Source organism: Bufo bufo, chromosome 1 (genome assembly GCF_905171765.1).
Source record: "Bufo bufo chromosome 1, aBufBuf1.1, whole genome shotgun sequence".
NCBI classification, from domain to species: Eukaryota; Metazoa; Chordata; class Amphibia; order Anura; family Bufonidae; genus Bufo; species Bufo bufo.
Genome location: NC_053389.1, coordinates 10237512 through 10262038, shown reverse-complemented (window position 1 = coordinate 10262038; position 24527 = coordinate 10237512). Strand labels below are relative to the sequence as shown.

Sequence of the window (24527 nt, the reverse complement as noted above, 5' to 3'; positions counted from 1 at the left end):
GGGCAATCGAGGGTTGCTCACTGTATTGGAGAACCCTGGGCAGGCATGCGGCAGTGAAGGAGAGGTAGACACAGTTCCTCTGGGGCACACTCTGTTTGTAGGGACCAGGCCTGATGGTGGATGAGGTGCCCTGGATGTTACAGGTATTTTGAGTGCCTGGGGCAAGGTCCCTTTTGGATTCGTGACGCCAGTGCCTGTGACGGTGGCACACCGATTTATAGTTGGAATAATTGAGGTACACAGATGGTATAGTGAACCAAACGTTTCTTTACTGAACAGTCCAACTTTATACAGTAAGGTAGTTATACAGTCCTTTGTATTACAGCTTACAAGCAGGCTTATTCCACAAGATGGCAGGTATTAATTATGCAAGATACTCAGAGAGTAAATCCACAATGCACTCAGAATCAGGTTGTACCTTTCCTCAGAAATAGCGTACACTGTTCTTTTCTAGAACTCCTGTCTGGTTTCAATCCCAAGGCCCAAATGCCTAAATGGTGGCTTATATCCTTGGTATATATATATCTTCCTCTCGTATTAAATCCTTGCTTTTCTTCCTAAAGCATCTGCCTATCAGGGTTACTTATCTTTGCCTGTAGTATGTTGGCTTTATTGCTGCAGGGCTGTGGTTTCTTCCAGGAGGTGATGTCCTGCAACCGGGGTGTCTCCAGAGCTAACTAAGGATCTCTTGATCCGCAGGTAGGCTAGGATCCCTCTACTAGCCTCCTGGTAACAACTAGAAGCCAGGGCTGTCTAGCTGCATGTCAGGAGGAGGCCCTCAGCATATCTCTGGCTGGTGCCTTCTAACTTCTGTCTCTGCAGACTCCTGACTCTGAACTCACCTCTCCCTGTCTGGGCCTGGATATTTATACTAGGGGCGCCCTATCTCCCTCTAGTGTCTGGGATGTCTAACTACACCCAACTAGGCCTGCTATTGCATCATACAGGGGAACATTGCATATAAAAAAACACATTAGAAAATACATTGCTTGCACAATTACATATGACATTTCTGTCCCTCGTGAGTAGGAGGAACGCGCACACCAATTGACCCTTGTGTAGTGCCCACGCCAATCTAGTGGGACACTACATACAACCACGCTATAACGTTGCCCGTCCTCGGCGCAACATGGAGGGGCCCTGCCCAGCTGGATACTGCACCTGAAAAAGAAAAAATAGTGCAAAGCAGGAAAATACATCTACATTTGCAAAAATACATTATATGCATAAATCAGGCAGTTCCACTGGCTTATGAACAAGTGACGGTGAAAAGGGGCGTCGTTCTCTTCTCTCAAGGTAGTGTGAGGGAACAGGGGCGCTGACCTGGTGCAGCATATCAGAGATACCAGGATAGTCCATAAGTGCAAATTGTCCATAATAGAACAGTAGAACAATATAAAACAATTTAAAGTTCTTGGAGGCTCAAGGAACAAATATGAGTCCGTACCCAGGTTTCTTTCTTATTTAGAACAAGTGTCATTCCCAAGCAAAGTAAGGTAGAAGATCACAGAGGCTCACTTACAGTGGAGTCCATCTCTGGGCACATTTCTTTAAAGTAGCAATATCTCAGAGGCTCAGGTACTTTTGAGTCTATCTCCGGGCACGTTTCCTTAGAATTAGGTTGCACAATAAAATGACAGCACATAAAAATAGCCCACATTATTCCATTGGCACATATATATAAAAACAAGTGCTGTAATACCCTTAATCAACCTGAAAAGGGGGTTAAAGGGTTAAAGGTGCAACAAAAATAGGCACAACTTGGTGTAGTAGAGTAGAAGCAGGCAGGAGGTCCTGTAAACAAACATGGCTTTGATGCAATTTGGTAGTTTCAGTGGGTGACCACCACCACTGAGCCGTGGGTAACTGGCAGCAGCAACAAAGGACCAAAACAAAGGACTCCTGTCCTGGAAGGGTTAATCCTCGGCAATAAGGTCCCTTGATGGAAGCAAAACAAATCAACGGCCTAGCAGGCCAATTCACAGGGGCATGTCATAATCGCTTTGCATTTCAGCGGTGCTCCCTGGCTCTGCTTGTAGATGGGGCCTGTAGTAAGCCTCAACAGGCGGATGTGCCCACAACACATTATTGGGGGGCAACTGCAACATAAATGTCATAACCCCTAATAGGTATTGGCCCCATAGGCCTAGTGGTAACAACAGTTGGGGACCGCACCGGTCCAGGCATAATTATGGTAGGCTGTGCTGGCCTAGGTACCGCCGCCGCAAGCGATCCAGTGGGCTCTGCGCAGCAAGTCACAGTATGAGAGGGCCTTGACGCAGCTGTGGTAGCAGAAGGTGGCCGGCGGGTAGGGACAGGTACCCTTACCTCTTCCTTCCTCGGTGGCGTCTGGATCCTGGCGGTGGCAATCTTGCGTAACTCCCGCAACTTCTCCTCCAGACGGACGATCTGGTCGTCGAGGCTCTCGGTCTCAGGATCGCTGTCCTCCGCTGTCGCCGCCGGCACTGGTACAGTAGATGGTGCATCCTGCGCAGCCGCTGCAGGCTCCGGTGCCGCATCAGGTCTCTTACCCTTCCGGATATTTTCCAGGGTAACGTGGAGTCCTTTCCGATTCTCCATTTCTTGGATCGTTTTCTCCCGGCGAGGCAGCTCGGGGGATGGATAGGGACTCACCCATTTCTCCAATACGGTTGGCTGCCAAAATACGTTAGGGCCAATGAAAGAGCCCCGCTCTTGGAATGCGTGATGGGCCGGTTCTGGAGAGCACGCTGGTTTGCGCTCGCAGCCAGAGTAGTCCTCATCTGCCTCACAGTCCTCCGATTCTTTCTTGGGACGGGTCACGGCAGTAGCATATGGACCTCGCAGGCCCTCGGCAGGGGTGAATTCCACTTCCTCTCCCTCGCGGAGGTTATGCATATACTCGGAGAGGTAACTCCGCTTGACGGATCTCCGGTTCACGTATAAGTCTCTGCCGGTGGTATAGTCCTGTATGAAACCGTAGCCACGGTTCTTGTCAAAAGCCACAACCAACCCCTTTCTCCTTTCCAGGCGGGGTTGGGTGTCAGTGTGGCGCTCGTGAACGGTCTTTGCCAGTTCCTCGTAGAATATCTTCGTCTTGGTATTTTTCTTTATGGCGACCTCCCGGATCTCTGCCATCAACGCTGACCACTTGAACGAGGGCTGGAAGAAGTCTCTCCAGGAGCCATAGTAGGTCTCCGGTTGCGTCCTCGGTGGCGGGCAGGCGGGTCTCTCCGGTCCCGGAGAGTAGGCCGGTGGAGCGTCCTCTGGCTCTACACCAACACAATCCATCTTTATCAAATCAGGCGCGGACATCCCAACAGAGCAGTCTTCACTCTTCAACATGCTCGATCCTTCTCTGGAGAGCGACAGGGTGGCGCCAATAAGTTCAGACAGATCCTCCCATTGCACTGGGAGGCCGCCCCCCAGGTAATCCAGTATGGGGAGGCGGAGGTCCATTTCTGCAGACATGCAAATGTCCAGACAGGGCGGTGGCGCCGACATGAGCCTTTCCCGCTCTTTTCAGCAAAAAGGCGCCAACTTTTACCGCCAATTCAGGATGAAGATGACGCAGCAGTAAATTCAAGCAAGCTCAGCGGCCATCTTTAGCAAAACGCTGTCTATTCACTGACAGCAAGCGGTGGCTCAAATAAGCAGCAACCAGTCCAGAAAACACTATCTTTACACCGCTAATTTTTTTCAGTTCTTTGGCCCAGCAATTTTGAATAAAACAATAGGGCTTAGTCACTTTTAGGCAATTTTCAGCACACAGTTTTATATCCGCAATGGCGCAGGAATGTTCCGTAAATCCTGTTCGTGACGCCAATTTATGCAGCACGCCAGACCTGCAGGGTATAGCGAAGTGAGATCACGGTTATGGGCAATCGAGGGTTGCTCACTGTATTGGAGAACCCTGGGCAGGCATGCGGCAGTGAAGAAGAGGTAGACACAGTTCCTCTGGGGCACACTCTGTTTGTAGGGACCAGGCCTGATGGTGGATGAGGTGCCCTGGATGTTACAGGTATTTTGAGTGCCTGGGGCAAGGTCCCTTTTGGATTCGTGACGCCAGTGCCTGTAACGGTGGCACACCGATTTATAGTTGGAATAAGTGAGGTACACAGGTGGTATAGTGAACCAAACGTTTCTTTACTGAACAGTTCAAATTTATACAGTAAGGTAGTTATACAGTCCTTTGTATTACAGCTTACAAGCAGGCTTATTCCACAAGATGGCAGGTAGTAATTATGCAAGATACTCAGAGGGTAAATCCACAATGCACTCAGAATCAGGTTGTACCTTTCCTTAGAAATAGCGTACACTGTTCCTTTCTAGAACTCCTGTCTGGTTTCAATCCCAAGGCCCAAATGCCTAAATGGTGGCTTATATCCTTGGTATATATATATCTTCCTCTCGTATTAAATCCTTGCTTTTCTTCCTAAAGCATCTGCCTATCAGGGTTACTTATCTTTGCCTGTAGTATGTTGGCTTTATTGCTGCAGGGCTGTGGTTTCTCCCAGGAGGTGACGTCCTGCAACCGGGGTGTCTCCAGAGCTAACTAAGGATCTCTTGATCCGCAGGTAGGCTAGGATCCCTCTACTAGCCTCCTGGTAACAACTAGTAGCCTGGGCTGTCTAGCTGCATGTCATGATAGGGTTATTGGGGAAGTCTACTCGGGTCCCTCATACCCCATCCTACCCCAAACACTCAACCAGCCCCACCCCCCTTAACTCACCAATAAAGACACTGAGGCAGGTACTGGAATTAAATGGCCACAGCAGCCTTTTATTAACATAACATAACATTAAACACATGTACATCATGAACCCGACGAAGGAGGTCCTGAAAGCCCTAGTTACACTCTAAAACAAGTGCACCAAAAACACCCGGGTAAGTACAACTTGCCTCCAGCCGCGCCACACCAGCTCGGAGACCCCCGAGTGTTGTATCCCCTTTTAACCGGCCGATTACCAAAACCTGGGAGTCCAGCCCCACCAATTGAGGCCCTCCCATCCACAAGACACCAAGTCATAGCCCAGCTTCCAGGACCTCCTACCGCCACACCTGCCGTGACAAACAGATTCAATCACCCGCCACCAAGCAATACCGAAACCAAAAAGGGAGGGTGGGTGGGAGCTTGATCCAACTAAAGATGGCGCCGGATAGCCCTTGGCGCCACCCTTATAAACCTTCGGCTCCGCCCCTCCACCTCGGCCGCTTCCTCCCACCATTTTAACCCCTACCTCACCTCGCCAGTCCTCACTCAACTACCCCACGTCCCCTCGCTGTCACGACTGTGACTGATCCAGACAGGTCTGGGAGGAGAAGGTCGCAGCGACTTGCTACTCGCGATAGCTTGTGAGTTTGCTCAGTGGTTCAGGGTATGTCATCTGGGTTTTGCCTTGTGAACCTTTTTGTCCTGACTGGGAGTTTGTAGGCATCCTTCTCAGGTGAGTCCTTACTTCCAGTGCTACTCTGACCTTGGAAGGAGATCGTTTGATGGAGTTGCTGTGGAGCTCTTGTACGGCGTGGACTGTCGTGTTTGGGATCGCCTTCTCTGCTCGTGACTGGATAAGTCTATCTCTGCTGTTATTTGTTTGTTGCTGTCTTCCCCTGTTGTTTTCCTAGACGTGAGTGATGGTGACTAGCGCTCCCATCGGCCTTTCCCAAGTCCAGTGTTAGGGCGACTGAGGGTTTAGGCATCCAGCTCGCCGCACGGGTTCACACCCCGTCTAGGGTATCAGGGCAGACAGGTGCCAGCTTAGGGTTACTCAGGGGTGGCCATTCTATTTCCCATCCGTAGATAAGGGTCCCCCTTCCCCTCCGTCTGGTGCGACACGACTGCTGCTGGGATAGCGGTCGTGACAGTATATCTGGCCTTTTAAAAAAAAAAAAGTGACATTTAATTTTTTTTTTTTTTTGCTTGCTGTTTTGCTTTGTATTTTGTCTGTTCCACTATGGATCCGGTTTCGGTTTTGGCGAAACAATTACAGGGGTTATCCCTTTTGAAGTGGCAGGATTAAAAGCAACAGTGCTGCAGCAGCCATCCTTGGGTTCCACCGTTTCTACGGGAAACCAAGGTACTCCTGAGCCAAAAGTGGCTTTACCTGATAGGTTCTCAGGAGGGAGAGACCAATTTGTAACCTTCAGAGAAGCTTGCAAGTTGTTCTTCAGGTTACGCCCTAGATCCTCCGGCGGTGAGGAACAACGGGTGGGCATTGTAATTTCTCTCCTGCAAGGAGATCCGCAGGCTTGGGCTTTCTCCCTACCATCAGACTCTCCGGCCTTACGATCAGTGGAGGAGTTTTTTGAAGCCCTGGGTCTCGTATATGATGACCCGGACAGGGTCTCACTGGCTGAGTCTAAGCTACGTAGACTTCGGCAAGAGAACCGGTCTGCTGAACTATATTGTTCCGAATTCCGTAGGTGGGCTACTGATACGTTATGGAACGACTCGGCCCTTAGGAGTCAGTTCTGCCAGGGGTTGTCTGGAAAATTAAAAGACGCGCTGGCGGTATACGAGGTCCCTGGGTCTCTGGAGGCTGCTATGTCTCTGTCCATAAGAATCAACAGACGACTCAGGGAGAGACTATTAAATTTTACGGAGGCCTCTATAGGGCAGGGATCGGTTTGTTATGATCCAGTCGAACCATTGCAAATAGGGGGCGCCACTAGACGGGTGAATCCTCCTAAGTTCCGCCGTAGGTCAGAGGTTTGTTTTCGTTGTGGGGGGAGGGGTCATTTTGTAAAGGTTTGTCCCTCAGAACCCAAGAGACCACAAACAAAGGAGCCGCCGGAAAACTAGAGTCCCCAGATTGTGCGGAGGAGAACAGTCTGGGCGTATTCGTTTCCTCCATACGCATGTCTCAGTTTTTGTTGTCCGCTACCGTTGAGGCGGGCAATAAAACTGAGATCTGTTCAGTCTTTTTGGACAGTGGGACGGGGGTCAACTTGGTGGATTCACGGTTTGCTCAGGCTCTGGGTTTTACTCCAGAACCGATACGCAGAACTATTCCTGTTTTTGCCATCGACTCCTCCCCTCTTACTCAGAAAGAGTTAACTCAGATCATTCATAATATCCATCTGCAGGTAGGGGACCTCCATAAAGAGCATATCTCGTGTTATGTCCTGGACGGTCTTCCGGCTCCTATGGTATTGGGGCTTCCCTGGCTGGTGACTCACAATCCAGTGGTGGATTGGCAGGCCTGGGAGATTGTGGAGTGGAGTGAACATTGTAAGGACAACTGCTTGAGTAGTAGGTGCTCTACACTCTCTGTAACATCTTTACCTGCCTTTCTGTCAGATTTTATGGATGTGTTCTCTGAGAAGGGTTGTCAGGGGTTACCACCTCATCGTCCATATGATTGCCCGATTAATCTATTACCTGGGGCAAAACTACCTAAAACCCGGTTATACAATCTTTCCGGCCCGGAGAGGAAGGCTATGAAAGATTATATTTCGGAGAGTTTGGCTAAGGGACACATCAGACCCTCTTCTTCACCCGTGGCTGCAGGGTTCTTTTTCGTTAAAAAGAAAGATGGGGGCCTACGTCCTTGCCTGGATTTCCGGGAATTAAACCGGATAACTATCCGAGATCCCTATCCTCTTCCTCTCATTCCCGACCTCTTTAATCAGGTTGCTGGTGCTAAATGGTTCTCCAAAATGGATCTCAGAGGAGCCTATAACCTGGTTCGCATCAAAGAGGGGGATGAGTGGAAGACGGCTTTTAATACTCCGGAAGGGCATTATGAAAATCTGGTCATGCCATTTGGTCTTACTAATGCGCCTGCGGTATACCAACATTTTGTAAACGATATTTTTAGTCACCTTATCGGGAGATTTGTTGTGATATATCTTGATGACATCTTGGTCTATTCCCCGGATCTGGATACACATAAGATCCATGTGAGACAAGTGCTGCAGATATTAAGGGCCAAAAAATTGTTTGCTAAGTTAGAAAAATGTGTGTTCTCCGTAAAAGAACTGCCATTTCTAGGGTATGTGTTGTCAGATTCAGGTTTCCGCATGGATCCAGAGAAAGTCCGGGCGATTATAGACTGGGATCTGCCTGAGAACCTGAAGGCATTGCAACGCTTCCTGGGGTTTGCCAATTTTTATAGAAAGTTTATAAAGAACTATTCCTTGGTGGTCAAACCACTGACGGACATGACCCGAAAGGGATCCGATTTTTCCAAATGGTCACATGCAGCCAAAACTGCCTTTGCGTCTCTGAAGGAGAGGTTCACCTCGGCCCCTATTCTCGTACAGCCAGATGTCTCGCTTCCTTTTATTGTAGAGGTTGACGCATCAGAGGTGGGGGTGGGAGCGGTACTATCTCAGGGCCCGTCCCCTGGTGAATGGCGTCCGTGTGCTTTCTTTTCGAAGAAATTGTCTACTGCAGAAAGGAACTATGATATTGGCAACAGGGAACTTTTGGCTATTAAGTTGGCCTTTGAGGAGTGGCGTCATTTTTTGGAGGGGGCGGTTCATCCCGTCACGGTGATTACTGATCACAAAAACTTATTATATCTGGAGTCTGCTAAACGTCTCACCCCTAGACAGGCTCGGTGGTCGTTATTTTTTACTAGGTTTAATTTTGTAATAACCTATCGCCCGGGGGCAAAAATACTAAGGCGGATGCATTGTCTCGAAGTTTTCCTGGAGGGGGTGATGTTGAGGTACCAGAGCCCATTTTTCAAAAGGGGGTGGTGGTCTCTGCATTACACTCAGGTTTGGAGGGTAGGGTGTTGGAAGCTCAGGGGGACGCCCCGGCCTCCTGCCCCTCAGGTAAACTGTTTGTGCCAGAAAATTTACGACTGGAGATACTAAAAGAACACCATAACTCCACACTGGCAGGACACCCAGGTAGTAGGGCAACCTCTGAATTAGTGTCTCGTCGGTTCCGGTGGCCTAAATGGCGCCAGGAGGTGTTGAATTTTGTGTCTGCATGTGCTACCTGTGCTCGTTCTAAGGTAGATCATACTCGTCCGGCAGGGCGTCTTTTACCTCTGGCCATCCCCAACACGCCTTGGACGCACCTATCAATGGATTTCATTACGGATCTACCAGTATCAGCGGGTAAGACTGTTATTCTTGTAGTTGTTGACAGATTCAGTAAAATGGTGCACTTTATTGCTCTTGCCGCATTGCCTAATGCTAACACACTGGCTCAGGTTTTTATTGACCACATTGTGAAGCTTCACGGGGTCCCTTCCGATATTGTTTCGGATCGTGGTACCCAATTCGTTTCAAAATTTTGGAAAGCTTTTTGTTCTCGTTTAGGGGTTCATCTGTCGTTTTCTTCATCTTTCCATCCACAGTCCAACGGTCAGACTGAACGTACCAATCAAAACCTAGAGACATATTTGAGATTCCGAAAATCAGGAGGAATGCTCATCTTATTTACCGTTAGCTGAGTTTGCCATTAATAATCGTCGTCAAGAATCCACCGATAAGTCACCATTTTTTGGTGCGTATGGTTTCCATCCTCAGTGTTGTACGTTTAGTGAGGGGGGGCCGTCTGGGATTCCCGAGGAGGAACGATTTGCGTCTTCACTTTCTTCAGTGTGGCAGAGTGTGCAAGAAAGTTTGAAGAGAATTGGTGGTAGATACAAACGTGCGGCTGATAGAAAGCGCTCTGAAGGTCCGGACCTTGGGGTGAATGACTTGGTGTGGTTGTCTACCAGAAATATCAAGTTGAAGGTTCCCTCGTGGAAATTGGGTCCGAAATTTATTGGTCCTTATAGGGTAATTAAGATCATTAACCCGGTGGCTTTTCGTCTGAAGCTACCTCAGACTCTAAGGATCCATAATGTCTTCCACAGATCTCTGCTTAAGAGATATGTAGAACCTCCTGAACCATTGCCACTACCGCCTCCACCGGTGGTCGTTGATGGCAGTCTTGAGTTTCAGGTAGAAAAGATTGTTGATTCACGATATGTTCGCCGCTCTCTTCAGTACCTGGTGCACTGGAAAGGTTATGGTTCCGAAGAGAGAATGTGGGTTCCAGCATCAGAGATAAAAGCGGACAGACTCATTCGGGCTTTTCATAGCTCCCATCCGGAGAGGCCTGGTCTTGAGGGTCCAGGGGCCCCTCGTAGAAAGGGGGGTACTGTCACGACTGTGACTGATCCAGACAGGTCTGGGAGAAGAAGGTCGCAGCGACTTGCTACTCGCGATAGCTTGTGAGTTTGCTCCGTGGTTCAGGGTATGTCATCTGGGTTTTGCCTTGTGAACCTTTTTGTCCTGACTGGGAGTTTGTAGGCATCCTTCTCAGGTGAGTCCTTACTTCCAGTGCTACTCTGACCTTGGAAGGAGATCGTTTGATGGTGTTGCTGTGGAGCTCTTGTCCGGCGTGGACTGTCGTGTTTGGGATCGCCTTCTCTGCTCGTGACTGGATAAGTCTATCTCTGCTGTTGTTTGTTTGTTGCTATCTTCCCCTGTTGTTTTCCTAGACGTGAGTGATGGTGACTAGCGCTCCCATCGGCCTTTCCCCAGTCCAGTGTTAGGGCAACTGAGGGTTTAGACATCCAGCTCGCCGCACTGGTTCACACCCCGTCTAGGGTATCAGGGCAGACAGGTGCCAGCTTAGGGTTACTCAGGGGTGGCCATTCTATTTCCCATCCGTAGATAAGGGTCCCCCTTCCCCTCTGTCTGGTGTGACACGACTGCTGCTGGGATAGCGGTCGTGACACTCGCTCCCCAAAACCTATCATGGCAGCCTCTCCTAAAGGCTGTCGCCCCCCAGTACGGCTGCACTTGATAGGGTTATTGGGGAAGTCTACTCGGGTCCCTCATACCCCATCCTACCCCAAACACTCAACCAGCCCCACCCCCCTTAACTCACCAATAAAGACACTGAGGCAAGTACTGGAATTAAATGACCACAGCAGCATTTTATTAACATAACATAACATTAAACACATGTACATCATGAACCCGACGAAGGAGGTCCTGAAAGCCCTAGTTACACTCTAAAACAAGTGCACCAAAAACACCCGGGTAAGTACAATTTGCCTCAAGCCGCGCCACACCAGCTCGGAGACCCCCGAGTGTTGTATCCCCTTTTAACCGCCCGATTACCAAAACCTGGGAGTCCAGCCCCACCAATTGAGGCTCTCCCATCCACAAGACACCAAGTCATAGCCCAGCTTCCAGGACCTCCTACCGCCACAGACGCGCAACTTGACCCAACTACCTCAAGCTTGCGCGCCCCTCCACACCACCAATGCTCGTTCAATTCCGCCCTGCAAACCCAGGGCCCACAAATCCACACCCACCGCATTAAGGTGAACCCCATCCGCTCTCCAATACGCCCCCTCCCCTGACTCCAGATCAAAATGCCTCACTACCACCGAACCGTTCCGGGCCACAAACTTACCTACCGCCCTATTCACCTTAATACGAGCCCTATTGATCCTTTCCACCGAACGCGCCTCCAGCCAACACTTCCTCGGGACAATATCTGACCATACTACCACCAGCCCCGGGAACAAGGCCCACAACCTCAGTAAATCAAATTTAATGTCCCTTATCAACTCTCTTACCGGCTTCACCCCCAAATCGTTACCACCTGCATGCACGACCAATACATTCGGGGGACGATCCAGCTGAACGAAACGATGCACTTCCCTCAAAACCGCACGTCCGCCCGAATCGCCCCCCAGAAAACAAAGGAATGGCCGATAATCCACACCAACGCCGGCGAATGTCCTAAAATACAAAAGAAACAATCAACATCAGAGAGCAAGCCCTAACCACAACCCCTCAAACTTCCCCAAGCCTCACGTATGAGCGGAACCTATCAGATTCCCACCGCCCAATCCTCCGAATCACCTCATCACTCACACCCCTCCGCGCCGCCTCCGTGGCTGCCCCAATCCTGAAAGAGTGACCCGTGTAACACCCTGGGTCCACCCCCAGGTTCCGCAAACACCTCTTCAACACAGCCACAAACTGAAACCAGGACAAAAACGCCCCATTCTCATGCCTGAGCAAAGGGGCACCCGTTCCCCGCAACCCCGCACCATACTCCCGCAAACAAACCACCGGGCACATAGCACAGCCCGGAACCGCAAACAAACAGACACAACGACCCCGCCCTTCCTGATCTGTCTTTGACACCCTCAGCCGAATCACCACCCGATCTGGGAACACATCCACATCATCGTCCCGCAACCCTCCAGCACAGCGAACATTCCCACTCACCAGTTCCCCCAAACGAAATGCCCCAAAAAATGCCAGCGAATAAGCAGCCTTAAACAAGCGAACCTCGCTCCCTGAGCTGCAAACCAACTCCACTTGCACCCCCAGCTTCAGCAACAAGTCAAAAGACACCGGCCGACGCCGATCCTCCGACCTCCACCCCCTCCGCCAGCCCTTTAACACCTGACGCACCACAAAAGCTTTTGTACAGTCCACCAACCGCCATGCACTTTTTAATCCTCGCCACTGACCAACCCTCCTCCTTCTTCCACCCCAGGAACAACACTAAAGGAACCTCCCCAGCATCCACACCCATACCCAACATACCACACCACTCCCCCCAAGCAACCCATGCCGCCTCATACGCCGCCCACGTACCAGCCGACAGGGACGCCCTAAACAGCCTGCTCACCGTACCTCCAATATCTCCCACAACAACCCCGGGCACTCCATCCCGACGACGTCCGCGTCCGGCGCCAACTGCCGAAAACGATCCCACTGCGAACGAGAAAGACCATCCGCAATACCATTAGACACACCCGGCACATGTACTGCCACTGCCCAAACATTCAATGACAAACAACTCAAAACCATATGCTGCAACAACTTTACCACCTGCGGAGATGAAGCCGACAACTGATTAATTGCCTGCACCACCCCCAAGTTGTCACAATGAAAACTCACCTTTTTATTCCTAAACTTGTCCCCCCACAACTCCAATGCCAACACAATGGGAAACAATTCCAACAACGCGACGTTCTTGACCCAACCCCTCCCCACCCACAACGAAGGCCAGCGATCCGCACACCACTGCCCGTTACAATAGACCCCAAAACCAACCCCCCCAGCCGCATCCGAAAAGAGGTCAAAATCCACACTATCCACCGCGTCCCCCAAAACCAACGCCTTCCCATTGAAATCCTCCAAAAACCGAGCCCACACCACCAAATCCCCCCTCAACTCCTTCCCCAAACGAATAAAATGATGCGGAGCAGTCACTCCCGCGGTCGCAGCCGCTAACCGCCTGCAAAATATCCGCCCCATGGGCATAATCCGACATGCAAAATTGAATTTCCCTAGTAATGACTCCAAATCACGCAAACGAATCTTCACTAACCTGCTTGCCCCGGCCACCACTGCCCGTAAATCCACCAACTTGTCTTCCGGCAGCCTACACTCCATAGCCACCGTATCCAACATAATCCCCAAAAAACTAAGCTCCGTAGTGGGCCCCACCGTTTTACCTTCCGCCAAAGGAACCCCAAAAGACGCAAACACCGATTGCAACGTAGCAAGCAACACCGCACAAACCCGAGAATCCGCCGGACCCAAACACAAAAAATCATCCAAATAATGGATGACCGACACGCTCCCTGCCACCTCCTTCACCACCCACTCCAAGAAACAACTAAACGTCTCAAAGTACACGCGGGACAGGGAGCAACCCATCGGCAAACACCTGTCCACATAAAAACCCCCCTCCCAAAAACACCCCAACAAATGCAGGCTATCTGGATGCACCGGAAGCAGCCGAAACGCCGCTTCGATATCCGTTTTTGCCAGCAAGGTCCCCGGCCCCAACCTCCGAACCCACTCCACAGCCGCATCAAACGAGGTATAGACCACCGAACATAATTCGGGGTCAATGCCCTCATTGACCGACGCCCCCTTTCGGTATGACAGGTGATGAATCAACCGAAACTTGTTCGGTTCTTTCTTCGGAACCACCCCCAAAGGTGAAACCCTAAAATTAGGCAAAGGCGGCTCTGAAAATGGGCCATCCATCCTCCCCAACCCCACCTCCTTTGCCAATTTCTCCGCCACCACCCCCGGATGATCCCCCGCCGAGCGCAAATTCCACCCCACGAAAGGGGCCGGTCCCGGATCCGACGGGATCCTAAAACCCAAACTAAAACCTTCCCACAACAACTGTGCTGCAACCCGATTCGGGTACCTATCTAGAAACGGCAACATCTCTGCCACCCGCACCGGCGTCCTGCCCTTTTCCACCATTCCCCCCCCCTGCTGCCGTCCCCCCTTAAAACACCGTGACGCTCCATGTCCCCCCCCACAGTTGGTACACTCGTGCTTGAATTTGCACTTAGCACCGAACTTGCAGGTTCCCTCATTAAAGAGGAAACACAGCCCCTTTGCCATTGCTGTCGCCGCACCTGATGTTCCCGCCCCGGAACCCCCATCCCCCCGAAAGGACTGCCCCTGCCGCCCCGGCGCAGTTACCCGCATCCATAACCCTATATCCTTATGGTCCCACCTCATAGATGGGCGGACCGCTTTTCTCTGCCTAAATTGCTCATCGTACCGGAGCCACCCCACACCCCCATACACCCGGTACGCTTCCCCAATCGCATCCATGTAGCAAAATAGCGCCGAGCAACACTCCGGCGCCCTCTCCCCAATCACGCTAGCCAGTATTGCAAAAGCCTGCAACCAATTTGAGAACGTGCGCGGGATCAAGCGATACCGCCGCTTCTCATCCTCATCCTTCTTCCCCTCCTCACGACGCGCCCTCTCCAGATTAAACCGTTCCAGCGGCAACACAGAGAAAATCTCAATATACTCCCCCTTCCAAATCCTCTCTTTCACCTCTTGCTTCAAATGCGCCCCCAGGGGGCCCTCAAAACAAACATAAACCTCCCCCTGCGCCGCATCATCCACCTTGCGCCTCTCCTCCTCCCCACCGGCCTGCGTCTGCACCGAAACTGCCTCACTCACCCGGCCCGCCGCCACCGGAATCCCCCCCGCCAACCCCGCACGGCCCCTGAGAAGCCACCTGCCCCCCCCCACGCCGGTAACGGAGACACCCCTGACGCCCCTGACCCCCACAAACCAGCCACCCATCCCGCCAGACTCCCTAACAGCTGTCTAAGGCCCCCAATTAATTCTCCCTGACCTCCCCCAACACCTACACCCCCTTGAACCCCTACCACAGTCTGCAAAGCATTCCCCATGGTCCTACCTGGCTGCCCGGGCGCTGTGAACCCCGCAGCCGTGGGTCCGGAATTCTGATGCTCCATCCTCTGCGAAGAGACGTCATCACATGGCACCTCCACGGAACAGGAACCCCGCACCCCAGCCTCCAAGCTGCTGGGTGCGCCGGAAGATGGAGAAGCTGAGGCAAGCAGCTCCTCAGCACGACCGCTCTCCATTGGGCCCGCGTCATTCCACTCAGAGTCCAAAGGCCTGGGCCTCCTGTGGCAGGACACCACACGCCCAGCCTCGCTTCTGCCACTTGTGCCGCACCCTCGTCGCGCGGGCCTCCCCACCCCCCTGGAGGGGGGGGACCCCGCAGGCCCTGGTCCGGATCCCACGTCGCTAGCAGGGGAAGGCAGGGGGAGGGAACCCCTGCCCTGCACAGGACTCCGCCGTACTGCGGGATTCCTCCCGCGCCGGGAGGATGATGCCGAGGGTCTGCTACCTCCTCCCCGGCGCGGAGGGTCCCTGGAGGGGCTCCCAATTCGGCGCCGAGTCCGTGGGGTGTCGCTCGGGCTAAGGCGCGCCGGCGGCCGTACCCGCCGCGGCCGTCTGCCCTCCGGCGGCGCACTGGCTGTGCCCGCCGCCTCCCCACTCAGCAGGCTAGATACCTGCGCTTCCAGCCACTCCGGGCCCCGCTCCTCCGCTACCGCCCGCAGTCTCTCCAGCATTGCCTCCATCTCAGGCGCGCGCACTGCAGCTCAGCTTGATCCCAGCTTGATCCAACTAAAGATGGCGCCGGATAGCCCTTGGCGCCACCCTTATAAACCTTCCGCTCCGCCCCTCCACCTCGGCCGCTTCCTCCCACCATTTTAACCCCTACCTCACCTCTTCAGTCCTCACTCAACTACCCCACGTCCCCTCGCTCCCCAAAACCTATCATGGCAGCCTCCCCTAAAGGCTGTCGCCCCCCAGTACGGCTGCACTGGAGGAGGCCCTCAGCTGTCCCTGGCTGGTGCCTTCTAACTTCTGTCTCTGCAGACTCCTGACTCTGAACTCTGAACTCTCCCTGTCTGGGCCTGGACATTTATACTAGGGGTTCCCTATCTCCCTCTAGTGTCTGGGATGTCTAACTACACCCAACTAGGCCTGCTATTGCATCATACAGGGGAACATTGCATATAAAAAAAACACATTAGAAAATACATTGCTTGCACAATTACATATGACATTTCTGTCCCTTGTGAGTAGGAGGAACGCGCACACCAATTGACCCTTGTGTAGTGCCCACGCCAATCTAGTGGGACACTACACACTCACTATTCTGCTGGTGCAGTCACTGTGTACATACATTACTCATCCTTTACTGATCCTGAGTTACGTCCTGTATTATACTCCAGAGCTGCACTCCCTATTCTGCTGGTGCAGTCACTGTGTACATACATTACTTATCCTGTACTGATCCTGAGTTACATCCTGTATTATACTCCAGAGCTGCACTCACTATTCTGCTGGTGCAGTCACTGTGTACATACATTACTTATCCTATACTGATCCTGAGTTACATCCTGTATTATACCCCAGAGCTGCACTCACTATTCTGCTGGTGCAGTCACTGTGTACATACATTACTTATCCTGTACTGATCCTGAGTTACATCCTGTATTATACTCCAGAGCTGCACTCACTATTCTGCTGGTGGAGTCACTGTTTACATACATTACTTATCCTGTACTGATCCTGAGTTACATCCTGTATTATACTCCAGAGCTGTACTCACTATTCTGCTAGTGCACTCACTGTGTACATACATTACTTATCCTGTACTGATCCTGAGTTACGTCCTGTATTACACTCCAGAGCTGCACCCACTTTTATCTGCTTATTATTGGAAAGCCTCTGCAAGGTTGTCAGCAGGGACCTCTAACAATATAGGGTCTGCAGTGACCTTTTCCTACACGAGGTTCTTAATGTACAGACATTACTTCTTATGAGATCCTCACAGCACTCTCTATGCAGAGACTGAACAAGTAGGGAATACAGAAGAATGTCAGCCTCTGATTATGATACAGCTGTAGCTCTAGCCGTTAGGCAGTCTGTCATCTGCAGTGGTCATTCTGTGGATTGGTCTGTAGTCCCAGAAGATGTGATCCCTGATCTGCTGTTTTTTTTCCTGCAATGTTCTAGATTCATTTTTTCCTTCCGTATACTTTATCTTTGTATTCTTCTTCTTCTTGTGTCTTTTCCTTTGTCACCCCCTTCTTTCATCGTCCTGTTGTATCATTTCTTCTTGTCACACCAGTGTCCTTGGCGCCTGGAGTAGAGAATGGTTTGACTTGCAGATCTTGTTATACACCGAATTCCTCAGAATGTCTGAGTACGGACACAATGTCCTGCATGGGAGCGATGGATCGCTGCGTGACGTACACAGCGACTAGGAGAAGTGGTAAGCTCTTATGACGAGGCTTTTGTTACAAGGTTCCCCAATGTTAAACTGCACACAGCTGTAACCTGCAGGAGAACCTGGCAGCAGGTCTTCAATTTCCCTGCAGCTCCCCCAGAGGTGAAACAAGGCATTACACAATTCACATTGAAATCAATGAGCCATTTGTGTAACGTGAGGACAAGCTGAGCCCTCCAAAGTGTAGCCTCTGTCTACAAGAGGAGGGCCCTCTTCAATTTACCCAGAATTCCTTTTTCAAATGGCCCTCTACAGACAATGTCTGCATGCATTTATGTTCATAGCTTCTTGACACTGTGTCATTTTTCCAGGCACAGGAAACCAAACCGAGATTTTGATTGGATGTGGGACCAAGGACGCATGCACCTATGGGCGGAGCTTTGTGGGGAGTATGATCCAGAGCCTCGAAGTGAACATCAGGTGCACAGGAAGGGCGGACCCCGGCGTCAGCAATACTTTCTTTCTGCTTTTATTTGCCTGTATAATCTCTGTGAAGTAATGTTTTTCTATTTATTATTATGACAAAAATTTTAGGCTTTAACCCCTTAGGGTCACCTTAAGGACCAGGCCATTTTTTGCAAATCTGACCAGTGTCACTTTATGTGTGAATAACTTTAAAACGCTTTTACTTATCCAGGCCGTTCTGAGATAGTTTTTTCGTCACATATTGTACTCCATGACACTGGTAAAATGTAGTAAAAAATACTAATTTTTATTTATAAAAAAAATACCAAATTTACCAAGAATTTGGGAAAATTTGCAAATTTCCAAGTAAACTCTTGTGGAACACCTAAAGGGTTAACAAAGTTTGTAAAATCAGTTTTGAATACCTTGAGGGGTGTAGTTTCTTAGATGGGGTCACTTTTTTGGACTTTCTACTCTAGGGGTGCATCAGGGGGGCTTCAAATGGGACATGGTGTAAATAAACCAGTCCAGCAAAATCTTCCTTCCAAAAACCATATGGCATTCCTTTCCTTCTGCGCCCTGCCGTTTGGTCATACAGCAGTTTACGACCACATATGGGGTGTTTCTGTAAACTGCAGAATCAGGGCAATAAATATTAAGTTTTGTTTGGCTGTTAACCCTTGCTTTGTTATTGGAAAAAATGGATTAAAATAGAAAATTTGCCAAAAAATAGCTGTTTTGGCACCGTTTTTATTTAATTTTTTTGGCTGTGTTCATTTGAGGGGTTAGCTCATCGGATACTTTTATAGAGCAGATTCTTATGGACGTGGCAATACCTAATATGTCTACTTTTTTAAACTTATTTAGGTTTACACTATAATATCCTTTTTTATACAAAAAAACAACATTTTAGTATCTTAATAGTCTGAGTCAGTTTTTTTTTTTTAGTTTTTAGCCGATTGTCTTAGGTAGGGGCTCATTTTTTGTGGGATGAGAGGACGGTTTTATTGGCACAATTTTTGGGGGCATATGACTTTTTTATTGCTTGCTATTATTGTGATGTAAGGTGACAAAAAAAATAGCTTTTTTTTTACACCGTTTTTATTATTTTCTTTGACCGTGTTCATCTGAGGGGTATTTTTATAGGGCAGATTCTTACGGACGCGGCGATACCTAATATGTATACTTTTTTTATTTATTTTAGTTTTACAAAATAATATAAAAATAGTTTTGTTTTAATGTCTCAAGTCTGAGAACCATAATTTTTTCTTTTTTTCCTGGGCAATTGTCTGTGGCTAAATAGAATTAAAATTGGGGAAGGGGATTATAAATTTAGTACTCCATGGAAGTGTGGTACTCGCTGAAGCAACCAATAATGCAGAGGCCTAGATGATCGGGGCATGTGTCACACTGAGTGGTGGTGTCCTTCCGTATCTGTCACGGAACCATGAACCAGACGTACAACAAGAGATAAGTGAAAATAGAAGACTTTATTGAAAATAAAGCTGTAAAGCAAAAGTCCAAACGGATGGTGAAACCGAGCAGAGTCTTTGCGAAGCCAGAGGTCAGGAACCAGAAGGGTAGTCAGACGAAGCCAGGATCAGGAACCAGCAGGGTAGTCAGACGAAGCCAGGATCAGGAACCAGCAGGGTAGTCAGACGAAGCCAGGATCAGGAACCAGCAGGGTAGTCAGACGAAGCCAGGATCAGGAACCAGCAGGGTAGTCAGACGAAGCCAGGATCAGGAACCAGAAGCAGCAGCAGTCTTAGAAGCATGTGAACACAAGAGGACCAAGCAAGGAACTGAAGCCACAGACCTCCTATATATATGAGCTAGGCATCCAGCTCCTCCCAGGGGAAGGAGGAGCCGCAGGGTGGAAGGCTACAAGAAACCCAGGACCCAAGATGGCCACCAGCACATGTCAAACGAAGGAGAGCAGCAAGCAGGTAAGACCATGACAGTACCTCCCCCTCAAGGGCCCCTCCTCCGCGGAGCACAAAACGGTTTCTGAGGGAAGCGTGCGTGGAAGGCTCGGAGCAAGGCAGGAGCATGGACATCTGCGGAGGGAACCCAGGAACGCTCCTCTGGACCATAACCACGCCAATGGACCAAAAACTGCAACCGACCGCGGACCAGGCGTGAGTCCAGGATATTGCTCACCTCATATTCCTCACGATTGCCCACTTGGACCGGACGAGGCCGAGGAACCGAGGAAGTGAAACGATTACACACCAGTGGCTTCAACAGGGAGACATGAAACACGTTGGAGATCCGCATGCCAGGAGGAAGCGCAAGGGCATAGGCTACCGGGTTTACCCTGCGAAGCACTCGGAAGGGACCAACAAAGCGAGGCGCCAGCTTGGGAGTGGGCACTCGAAGGTTGAGGTTGCGGGTGGACAACCATACACGGTCTCCGACCTGGTAGGAAGGAGCAGGCGCTCGTCTGCGATCAGCCTGGAATCTCTGGCGCTGCGCAGAGACCTCAAGGGACTTCTGGATCTGTACCCAAGAAGCACGTAGGACGGAAAGGTGATCCTCCACAGCCGGAATATCCTGGGGAGAGAATACCTCCGGTAACACGGCAGGTTGGAACCCATAATTGGCCATGAAGGGAGACGTCCCAGAGGAAGAGTTCACCGCCGTGTTCCTGGCAAACTCAGCCCAAGGCAGGAGGTCAACCCAATTGTCTTGGTGATCGGAGACATAGCAACGAAGGAATTGCTCCAAGGCCTGATTGGATCGTTCTGCGGCCCCATTGGACTGAGGGTGGTAGGCCGAGGAGAAGGAGAGATGAATCCCCAACTGGGAGCAAAAGGCGCGCCAGAACCTGGACACAAACTGACTCCCCCGATCCGACACAATCTCCTTAGGCAAACCGTGCAACCGGAAGATCTCCCTGGCAAAAATCGTGGCCAACTCTTGTGCAGAGGGTAACTTCTTGAGAGGAACACAGTGGCACATTTTGGAAAACCGATCCACAATCATGAGAATGACCGTATGGCCTCGGGATGCAGGGAGGTCCACAATGAAATCCATCCCCAGGTGTGACCATGGGCGCTCCCCGGTGGCTATGGGTTGCAGAAGGCCCAACGGAAGGTGCCGAGGGGACTTACTCTGGGCACAAACGGAGCATGCCGCTACATATGCGGCGATGTCGGAACGTAGGGAAGGCCACCAGAACAGACGTGAAACAGCCCAGGACAGCTGATTCTTTCCAGGATGCCCCGCGGTCTTGGAGTTATGGTAGGTTCGCAACAACCGAGTGCGCAACTCCTCAGGCACAAAACATCTGCCGTTGGGTCTCCCAGAGGGAGCACCAGATTGAGCCGCCAAAATCTGCTCACCCAGGGGAGAGGTCAGGCTGGTGCGAATGGCGGCCAGGATCTGATTCGGAGGTATGACCGAAGTCGGAATCGACTCCTCCCTGGACAGCTCGGAGTACTGCCGTGATAAGGCATCCGCCCTGATGTTCTTGGAACCGGGTAGGTAGGAGACCACGTAATTAAAACGTGACAAGAACAGAGCCCATCTGGCCTGACGTGGTGTCAATCTCTTGGCCTCAGAAAGGTAGGTCAGATTCTTGTGGTCCGTCAGGATGAGAACCGGAACCACCGAACCCTCGAGCAAGTGCCTCCATTCTTTAAGGGCCTGCACGATGGCCAATAACTCCCTGTCACCAATCTGATAGTTGCACTCCGCGGAAGACAGTTTCCGGGAGTAAAACCCACAAGGAAGCAGAGGACCCTCTGGTGTTCTACGCTGAGACAGAAGGGCGCCTACTCCCGTCTCAGACGCGTCCACCTCGAGGACAAAGGGCAACCCAGGGTTGGGATGCGACAGAATCGGAGCCGACACAAAGGCGGACCTTAGGGCCTCAAAAGCTCGGATGGCCTCGAGCGGCCAGACCTGGGAATTACTGCCCTTCCTGGTCAGATCCGTGAGAGGCTTGGCCAGCATGGAAAAGTCCCTGATGAACTTCCGATAATAATTGGCGAAGCCCAAAAAGCGCTGCAGGGAACGAAGACCACTGGGCTGGGGCCACTGTAAGACAGCCGAAACCTTCTCAGGATCCATGGAGAACCCCTCAGCGGAAATGATGTAACCTAAGAAGGTTACCTGGGATCGGTGAAATTCGCATTTCTCAAGCTTACCGAACAGCTTGTTCTCTCGTAACCGTTGCAACACTCGTCTGACATCCAGAATGTGGGCCTCCATGGATTCAGAATATACCAAGATGTCATCCAAATAGACTACCACACACTGCTGCAACAGGTCACGGAAAACATCGTTGATGAATTCCTGAAAGACTGCGGGCGCATTGCACAACCCAAAGGGCATAACCAAGGATTCGTAATGACCGGTCCTGGTGTTAAACGCGGTCTTCCACTCATCGCCCGCCTTGATCCTTACCAGGTTATATGCCGCCCTCAGGTCGAGTTTGGTAAAGACCGTGGCCCCTTTAAGGCGATCGAACAGCTCGGAAATCAAGGGTATCGGGTAAGCGTTCTTGATCGTGATGCGATTGAGACCCCTGTAATCGATGCAAGGCCTCAACTCACCGCCCTTCTTTTTCACAAAGAAAAATCCAGCCCCTGCCGGGGACGAAGATTTGCGAATGTGTCCGCGTGAAAGCGCCTCCCTCACGTACTCCTCCATGGCCTCATTCTCCGCTACCGACAGTGGATAGACTTTGCCACGAGGAGGAACGGCACCAGATTGTAACTCTATGGCACAATCGTATGGGCGGTGCGGAGGTAGGGCAACCGCGCGCACCTTATCGAATACATCCCGGTACTCCTCGTATTCAGGAGGCAACAGAGAGTCCGAGGAAGTACACAGCAACTTGACAGACCCATGGATGCAACTAGCCCCACACTGCGGTGACCACGAGAGGATCTCGACCGATCTCCAATCGAAAGTCGGATTATGCTTCTGGAGCCAGGGGTACCCCAAGACCACCGAGTAGTGTGGAGACGAAATAACCTGGAGGCAGACCGACTCTCTGTGAACGGCACCAATGGCTATCCCCACTGGAAGGGTCTCATGAGTCACGTGTGGCGGCAGAAGGGGTCTGCCGTCTATCGCCTCAAGAGCCAGTGGGGAACCTCGAGCCTGCAGAGGAATGGAATTGGCGGCAGCGAACACACTATCAATGAACAAACCACCAGCACCAGAGTCCACCAACGCCTGGGTCGTCACCGAGCCCCCGACCCAGGAGAGGACAACAGTGATCAGTGGTTTGTCAACACGGGAAACCGGGGACGAGGAGACTCCACCCAAGATCTGCCCCCGACAGGATCTCAGGGTACGAGCGTTTCCCGGACGGTTCGGACATGCCAACCGAAAATGCCCACCGAGACCACAGTACATGCATCGGCCCTCGCGTCTCCGGAGTGCCCTCTCCCCCTCGGACAGGCGAGCAAACCCCAGCTGCATGGGTTCACCCCCAGACAAGTCATCCCCAGGAGGCGTGGGAGGAGAGGGAGGCACGGGTGGGACAGCAAACGTAGGCACCAATCTGTTAGAAGACCTCCGCAGGTTCTCCTTAAAGGAAGGTCTCTCCCTGAGTCTGGTGTCAATCAAAATCAGGAAAGAAATAAGAGACTCGAGCTCAACTGGTAGGTCCTTAGCTGCAACCTCATCCTTCAAGGCATCCGAGAGACCATGAGAGAAAGCAGCGACCAGAGCCTCATTATTCCAGCCCACCTCTGCTGCCAGGGTACGAAACTCAATGGCGTATTCAGCTACGGATCGTGAACCCTGTCTGATGGACATAAGGAGCTTCGCAGCAGAGGCAGCACGAGCCGGCACATCGAATACCTTCCGAAGAGAAGCAACAAAACTGGAAAACTCGGCAACCACCGGATTGTTGTTCTCCCATAAAGGGCTGGCCCAGGCCAAGGCCTTGTCCGAGAGCAGCGAGATCAAGAAGCCCACCTTTGATCTCTCAGTAGGAAAGGCATGTGGCAGCAACTCGAAATAAATGCCCACCTGGTTAAGGAAACCTCGGCACTGAGTTGGCTCTCCCCCAAAGCGCTGTGGAAGAGGGGCAGAACCGGTCATACCCCGAAACACCGCAGGCGCAACAACAGGTGTCGGGGTAGACTCTGGCGCAACAACCGGAGCGGCAGTAGGAGCGAGCCCAGGAGCGACAACCGACCCATCGGCAACGGGAGCGAAATGAGCCGTGCGTTCAAGCAGGGTTTGCAACGCCACAGCGAACCGACCCAACAGGTGATCCTGCTGATCAAGTCTGGCAACCAGCGTGGGTAGCGAGGATGGCCCTGTACCGTCAGAATTCATGGCTTGGTCCTAATGTCACGGAACCATGAACCAGACGTACAACAAGAGATAAGTGAAAATAGAAGACTTTATTGAAAATAAAGCTGTAAAGCAAAAGTCCAAACGGATGGTGAAACCGAGCAGAGTCTTTGCGAAGCCAGAGGTCAGGAACCAGAAGGGTAGTCAGACGAAGCCAGGATCAGGAACCAGCAGGGTAGTCAGACGAAGCCAGGATCAGGAACCAGCAGGGTAGTCAGACGAAGCCAGG

The 24527-nt window shown here is 51.3% G+C and overlaps 1 protein-coding gene across 1 annotated transcript in view; it reads left to right on the top strand.

The window, feature by feature from the left end:
* Positions 1-24527, top strand: part of LOC120987315 (phospholipase A2 inhibitor and Ly6/PLAUR domain-containing protein-like) — a 69571-nt gene that overhangs the window by 26230 nt on the left and 18814 nt on the right. The window contains exons 4-5 of the mRNA XM_040415884.1: positions 17414-17557; positions 17884-17992. Of these exons, the coding sequence (XP_040271818.1) occupies positions 17414-17557; positions 17884-17992 (253 nt within the window). The remainder of the gene's footprint in view (positions 1-17413; positions 17558-17883; positions 17993-24527) is intronic.